An 8,373-nucleotide genomic window follows, 5' to 3' on the forward strand; every position below is an offset into this window, starting at 1 on the left:
TGGTAGGATTATTTTTAAATGTCCCCTTCAACTGTCTTTTTACTGCCACCTGTTTCAGGCAAACTTGCTGGTTTGTTATCCAAGCACTCTCCCAGCAAGTCATACTCGTGTGTGTTTCTTTATTTTGTTTGTATTTACCTCTTTTGAACGACCATCTCTTCATCCATAATTTAGAGAAAGACGGCCAGGAGTTGTTTAGAAGAGAGTCGGACATCTCGAGAACTAGCTGCTTTTCCACGGAGACATTTAAACCAGCTGTGTGACTGCAGACGTCAAGCTCAATCTGAACCATCAGGACCAAAACAGACCAGGATTCCCATCAGAGCTCCAAATTAGGGGCTGACTGCAGGGGGAGGTACATCCTCTAAGAGTCTGTTCTGGCTGCCGTGTAATTCATGGCCAAAGTAAAAATATTTAACTGCAGAATGCCCAGACTCCTTTTCTCTGACATGAAGATCCACAATATAATAACATAAAAGCAACAATAACTTATATATAGCACTTAGTATATTAAATTTATTACATTATTTCTCATCTTACTAAGTACTCCTTGTTACCTAAATACCCCCCTGTGACTGGAAATGTTTATCATGTATCACTTGATGAGTGTTAGGGGTATATTTACTAAACTGAGGGTTTGAAAAAGTGGAGATGTTGCCAATAGCAACCAATCAGATTCTAGTTATCATTTACTTAGTGCATTCTACAAAATGACAGCTAGAATCCTATTGGTAGCTATAGGCAACATCTCTACTTTTTCAAACCCGCAGTTTAGTAAATATACCCCTTAATGTTTAAGAAATACTCTACTAAAACTACATATAGTTTCACAAATATAAATAAGTTATCATTTTAAAATAAATGTAAAAAAATGTAGTAAGAAATTTTTGAAAGTATACCTTGCACACTCATAGAAAACCTGAAACTGCCACAGTCAGAGAAAACGTAACTTACCATTGTCACCTGTCTGAGGCTGTGCAAACACAGATTAGTAGCAATAAAGGCACGAACGTGTTAATGTTACTTGCCCTATGTAGATGCAACCTAGTTAGCTGCATATCCAGATGCACCTCATTGCAGGTATATGTTGCATATCTCTTAGATTGTAAGTTCATTTGGGCAGAGTCATCTTCACCTTCTGTTTTATGTCTTTGTATGTAATTTATTTTTGTCATGATCCCCTACATGTACAGCGCTGCATAATATGTCAGTGCTTTATAAATAAAAATAATAAAATAATAATCTGTTGTAGCTCCTACAGGTTTGGAGTAAAAATGTAAAAAAAGTGTGCCCCCCAAAGGCAAAGCAGCATCATCCCGAATAGCACTGAGGCTTTCCCTGTTTGGTGGGCACCAGTGTTATGGTTTATATTGTTTAAAAAATAAGGTTTGTGGAACAACAACCAGGAAGCCCTGCCAGCTATTAACAGCTTGCGCATTCTAATGATTGTAGAAATAGAAGATATAGCATGTCCATGGCTACTAGAGCATGCTCCAGCATTTCGTCAATGGCACAGGGCTAGTTAGCTGAGGGGGCAGCATGTTTTTTGCACTGCTTCCTCTGGGGAAATCCACTCTGTGCTGGTACTGACTGCCACTCTTGCGGTGTGAGGGAGGGGGGCACACTTCTTATCCCCCTACATTAATGGTCACCAGCTCAGGCTTTAACACTGGTGCTGGTTACTCTTTTAAGGGGGTGTTGCTTTTTTTTAAAAATATATTTATTTAAAACTTTAAATGATGACTGTCATTCTTTAATCTGGCCACATCAAGATGTTCTTGGGGCCTCATTGAGTTATAGTTGCAAATTTGCACCTAGGCAAACCATGTTGCAATCTAAGAGGAGCAAATGCATTTTTTTGCATGCAGGGAAAATACTACCTGCCTTTGCTTGTAATACACAATGTGCAATATTACATCTTCCAGATAGATTTACTTCTAACTCTAAATTAGACCCTTGGGGCCTGATGTAGAGTTCAACTGATCAGCGCAAAAAGCACTTTTAGCCATGAATAAGTCTCAGATTGCACTCCGGCTGAGACAGATCTCTCCCTTGCATCTCTCTTTGCTTAGAGAGGTGGAACAGAGAATTTAATGGGCGAGCCTAGCAATGTAAAGGCGTGTTCACCGTGTTTACATGCTTTGCTGATGTGAAAGCGGCCGCAGATAGATCTCTAAGAAATGTATCTTTTGCGGGTGCTTTCTTTTGGTGCAACAGACCTTGATGTTTTAAAAAAAGAAGTAAGAAAATAATTACCTTTTAAATATATAGGCGTGCACCCTCTTGTGCTGTGAGGAGCACGATTTTTTCACATTAGTTTCCTTATTTATCTGCTTTACAGGGCCGCTGTGACTGATACACTTAAGAGTATCATGCACAACGGCCCACAAGGCAGATAAAGTGCTGTGTTTGTGCAATTTGCATAGTATTCTATGTCGCACAATCCAAAGATCCGTGCAACTTGGAATCCTGTATAAATTACAGGATGCAATCTTCACGTACGATTTCAGTGTGAATTGTATCCAACTCTACATCTGGTTTTTAGAGCGAATGTGACTGCATCTGTACACTGTATTTTGAGTTTCACATATTTTACCATCTCTGCATATCAAAATACACATATTAGGCCATAATTCCGAGACCATAAGTTTATCATTACATTTGGGAAGGGGCTGGCCGGGCCGATACCGTAGTAGGCTGACTTGGGCTGGGTCACTGGGCAACCGTTCACATTTTTTCTTTAAAAAGGGACTGCTGAGTCGAGTCTTGCCCACCCGGCTAAAATTTGCCAGTCCTCTCCTGCATTTGTGCCGCAAAATTGTGGTCTACTCTAATTAAGCTAAGTGTGAAAATATTTACAAAATACCCTTATGAAAAAATAAAGCTAAAAAAACTAATATACAGTAATGGGCAAAAGTTTAGAGATTAACACAAATATTGGTTTCCACAAAGTTTGTTGCTTCAGTGTTTATAGACCTTTTTGTCAGCTGTTGCTATGGTATACTTAAGTAAAATTACAAGCATTTCATAAGTCTCAAAGGCTTTTATTGACAATTGACAATTGCATTAAGTTATGCAAAGAGTCAATATTTGCAGTGTTGACCCTTCTTTTTGAAGACCTTTGCAATACGCCCTGGCATGCTGTCAATCAACTTCAGCCCCACATAGTGACTGATGGCCGCCCATTCTTGCCTAATCAATGTTTGGAGTTTGTCAGAATTTGTAGGTTTTTGTTTTTCCACCCGCCTTTGAAGCTTTCAATGGGATTAAGGTCTGGGGAGTCTCCTGGCCATGGACCCAAAATTTCGATTTTGATCCCCGAGCCACTTAGTTATCACTTTTGCCTTATGGCAAAGTTCTCCATCATGCTGTAAAAGGCATTGTGCGTCACCAAACTGTGCTAGGATGGTTGGGAGAAGTTGCTCTTGGAAGATGTTTTGGTACCATTCTTTATTCATGGTTGTGTTCTTAGGCAAAATTGTGAGTGAGCCCACTCCCTTGACTGAGAAGCAATCCCACACATGAATGGTCTCAGGATGCTTTACTGTTGGTGTGACACAGGACTGATGGTAGCGCTCACCTTTCCTTCTCCGGACGAGCGTTTTTCCAGATGCCCCAGACAATCTGAAATCTTCAGCAGTCCAATCCCTGTACCTTTTGCAGAATATCAGTCTGTCACTGATGTTTTTCCTGGAGAGAAGTGGCTTCTTTGCTGGCCTTCTTGACACCAGGCCATCCTCCAAAAGTATTCGCCTCACTGTGTGTGTGCAGATGCACTCACAGCTGCCTGCTGCCATTTCTGAGCAAGCTCTGCACTTGTGGTGCCCTGATCCCGCAGGTGAATCAACTTCAGGAGATGGTCCTGGCGTTTGCTGGACATTCTTGGGCGCCCTGAAGCCTTCTTCACATTTATTGAAGCTCTCTCCTTTGATGATCTGATAAATGGTTGATATAGGTGAAATTTTACTAGCAGCAAAATCCTTGGCTGTGAAGCCCTGTTTGTGCAAAGCAATGATGACTGCACCTGTTTTCTTGCAGTAACCATGGTTAACAGAGGAAGAACTATGATTTCAAGCACCACCCTCCTTTTTAAGCTTTCAGTCTATTATTCTAACTCAATCAGCATGTCAGAGTGATCTCCAGCCTTGTCCTCATTAACACTCTACCTGTGTTAACAAGAGAATCACTGACTAGATTTCAGCTGGTCCTTTTGTAACAGGGCTGAAATGCAGTAGAAATGTTTTTTTTTGGGATAAAGTTCATTGTCATGGCAAAGAGAGACTTTAAAAATAATTGCAATTCATCTGATCACTCTTCATGACATTCTGGAGTATATGCAAATTGCCTTCATAAATATTGAGGCAGCAGACTTTGTGAAAAATAATATTTGTGTTATTCTCAAAACTTTTGCCCATGACTGTATATGTTTTTTTCCATTCCAACATTTCAGTTTTACACAACTTCCCTCAAAGGCATCCTGTATATATTTATATAAATATTATTACCTTTATTATTGTCTTTTATTTATAAGATGCTGACATACTACGCAGAACTGTACACTGAGAGGATCAAGACATAAACAAATTACATACCATGAAATTAAACAAAAGGTAAAGATAGCCCTGTCCAAGTGAGCTTACAATCTAATAGGTTTAGGGGACACCTGATTCTTAAAGAAGCAGAATAACAATTGTAGAAGCTGGATGGGAAAGTGTGTGTGATTATTACAATGCGGCAGCATTATCAGCCAACAATAATAAAGAAGCCTTTGTTGGATGGCATTTGTGGTGCGTCACGGGTGAAATAAGGAGAGACAGGTGGAACTAGCCATTGTGGAAGCCATAAAATAGTCAGCTGTGGTCAAGCACAACAGAACCTCTCTTCTCTACTGGTTGTGAAGAAAGTATTTGATTTTGTGCTGCAGGGCACGCTTGTGATTAACTGCCAACTTGGAGTCACAAGTAGCCTGGTGTCTTACTTTAGTATCAGGCTCGCTGCTGGAAACATAGCAGGACTTATGTACTCCATGTGTGGAAGCAGTAGCTGTCACAAAGGAGACAGTGGAGATCACCAAAGGAGAAACTGAGATGGCAATATTAATGGCTGTAGACCTCGCTTGTTTCAGCAGCTAAACTGAGATTGATTTTAGATCTTCTAGACAACCTGGTCTTTGATATAATAATGCTCCTTAGTACAACTTTGTAATTTTCCACTGCTTTCACAGACTTTAACTCATTTTAATTAGTTTTGTGTTTGTGAGAATATGAAAATTTGGGAGCAGGGAAAAGAGCTGTCTAAACTGCAGACATTTCAATCTGCATCCGCATGCATTTATTACTATATTAAACTGTTTTCCATTAGATTTATCTACGTGAAGTACCTTTTAAAATGATATGAATGTGACATCCCTCTACACAATTATCGATCACGAAAGAGACTGCAAACACAGCAGACACTATGTACAACAAGACCCAAGCCTTCCAAACACACAAACAGAATTAATATTAGAAGGAATACTTTTCATCTTCAACCACAACTACTTCTGGTAAGAAGGAACATACTACAAGCAGACAAAAGGGACTGCGATGGGAAAGAAATTTGCGCCAAGTTACGCAAACCTATTCATGGCAAAATGGGAGGATGAAAAATTCTGGAACAACAACCCCCGAACCACCAACCTGATAACCTGGCACAGATACATTGAGGATATTTTCTTCATATGGAGAGGAAGCCAAGAAGACCTAACGTCTTTCCACCCCAAACTATAAACAGTAAAAGCTATAAACAGAACAAACTCAAATGTGAAAACAGTAAGAGCTGAAAACATTTAGAGCTATAGACATTGAACACATACCACTATAATTATCGAGAGCTATAAACATACAGAGCTATATAACCAGAGTTATAAACACTAAACACCACCCCACTACCAAACCAAATAGCGGAAGAGCTATATACGCAAAAGCAAAAGAGTTAGAACACTTGCACTCATATTACGTGCACACCAATTACAACGCTTAACTACTGTAATTCATAAGTTGACTACTATTGCACAAGGAAGATTATATTGCCTCCAACCTGCCTGAAAAGCAATTCTCTCTCTATCTATACACTTGTTCTACCCCACCTTCCCCTTCTCTCTCCCACATACATATTTTTTCTTTATATTATTATGTATATATTATACAAAATTATGTGTGCGCCACATCGCCGGCAATTGAATCTTCCCCTAACACTTGTAAGGAAAGTATGAAATGCATTTTTAAATTGGTAGTTAATTTTCCACCTCATGTTGTATGGAATTCTACTTTTTATCCACTGTCGAAGTCAGCAAATTGGATAAAGTCATTTCAATTAAAATCGAGCAAACTTGGTTGACTTTGTCTGAAAAGATGCATACGGTACGCTACGGCGTACAAGGGCACGCTACGACGTGGAAGGGCGTATGCAGCTACTACACGTGGCAGCAACAGTATTTGGTCTTTTACCATACATTCGCACAAACACGCATACTTGTAAAATAGTACACATTAATGGTAGTTGCAACACATAGTCAGTTATGTCGAAATATAGTAGTATTTATGTGTTATAATATAAGTTATATGCACATTAGTGAAATATATGGAACAGGTTGAAGGAATCATATCATGTGTGGTATCATAATAAACCTCTTAACATTTGCTACTGTTTGGTTCACTCTGCGAAGGAATCGCAGAGTGCATACACAAGTTATGAATGATAGGGAATTATGAACTACTTAAGACTAAGGAATCTTGGCGGGAAGAGCAGAGAATACCCCCTGGAGAGATGACCCCCTCCTTTGGATTCCTTAGGATGAACTAGCCATTGATTGACAACCCCTTGGACCTTCCTGAAACCTGGACCAATAGAAGCAAGCTATACCATCTTCATTGTATTACTGTATTATTGTGTGCATATAAGCAGCAGCTTCACATCTAGTGTTCAGACATCTTGTCCCCAGACTTCAGGATTGAATGACTGCATACTGGATCCAGAGCGCCTGCGATAAGTAACGGCTGTACTTATTATTATTTTGCTTGAATTATTCTGCTACTTTTTGAGAATAAATCTTTGTGCTTTGGAAACACAAATCGAGGTTCGACAATCATTATTGGTTAGCGACAATACGCACTTAACAAATTGGGGGCTAGTCAGCTTTGGAGGTTTCGTTGCCGATGATACGCAAGACCAAAGGATTTCAGTTCCGCAACAAAGGGTGGAGACGCGTCATAAACGGGTAAGAACGCAATGTGTTCAAAACCTGAATTTTACTCTGTGTTGTGAAACCGAATGTCCGTTTTGCATTGTCTAGGGCACGCTAACTAGAACCTAGGGAAAAAAGAGAAAACTGTTTATTTTTACTGTCATTGTGCGTTTTAACTGTATTGCATTGCATAGCGTATGTGTATTTCCGGCTGTGCGTACGCGAACTTCCGGAAGATTTGCTACGTGGTTAAACAATCATTTTGATAGTTATGCATGCATAGTATAAATCACTTGTGAAAACCTCTGGGACATTATTACTATTGTTGGGAATTCTTTTATTTTCTGCGCAGAAAAGGTGTATGTCGTGTAATTTGTTGACTTTAAATACACTAAGGTTTTATCTATTGTAAAATAGAGTGTCAGTTGCTGTTTGACGAGGCAGGTGCCCAACTGGTGTACGGTATACAAGGCAGGTATACCGGGGGCAGAAACTGAATAAGTTTTCGCGACATGCACCCAAGGGTAATCGTATCGCTTACAGATTAGCTTTAAGCGTTGCGATTGCACCGCACGGCAAGGAAAGCCGTGAGTGTGACTTGAGAGTAACAGGGAGGAATTACGTTGGAAAGGCTGGTAATTGACTATACCAGATGCTGCCAAGCGTAATAAACTCAACAGATTTTGTTGGAGAGTCAAGGGTGATCAGGAAGCTGATAGCCCTTTAGTCCGCATTGATATTTCTGTATTAGGGGTCCTTGTTTAATACGAGAGGAAGCGAGTGGACGCGGCTTGTAGCAAATACGTCTACAGGCCGGTAAAATATCTCTAGCGGTAGTGTTGAAAATTTGTGGCTGAATATTGTGTTATATCTGGAACCCTTTTTTGTGGCAGGATATTGTGATATTTCTGGGACCCTATTGTTCAATATGGGTGCTAAGCAAACGCTAGAGATGGCCAAGGTACTGCCTAAGGAAGGGCCTATTGGTTCAGCGAGATTTCTCATGTGTAAGAAATATGGTGCATACGCAACTGCGTATTGCGACACGTGGGTCAAGATGACCAAAGATTGTGATAGGCCTTTCCCAACAATAGGGAGTTTTAATGCAGAGGTACTAAATACTGTAAAAGATAAAGTATGGTTGATTA

General features: G+C 39.9%; 1 protein-coding gene across 1 annotated transcript in view; it reads right to left on the minus strand.

Moving 5' to 3' along the window:
• Nucleotides 1-292, minus strand: part of ARHGEF18 (Rho/Rac guanine nucleotide exchange factor 18) — a 261,370-nt gene extending 261,078 nt beyond the window's left edge. Inside the window, exon 1 of the mRNA XM_075204679.1 lies at nt 139-292. Within this exon, the coding sequence (XP_075060780.1) occupies nt 139-292 (154 nt within the window). The remainder of the gene's footprint in view (nt 1-138) is intronic.
• Nucleotides 293-8,373: the final 8,081 nt, after the last annotated feature.

This window comes from Mixophyes fleayi, chromosome 1, assembly GCF_038048845.1.
Source record: "Mixophyes fleayi isolate aMixFle1 chromosome 1, aMixFle1.hap1, whole genome shotgun sequence".
Classification (NCBI taxonomy): domain Eukaryota; kingdom Metazoa; phylum Chordata; class Amphibia; order Anura; family Limnodynastidae; genus Mixophyes; species Mixophyes fleayi.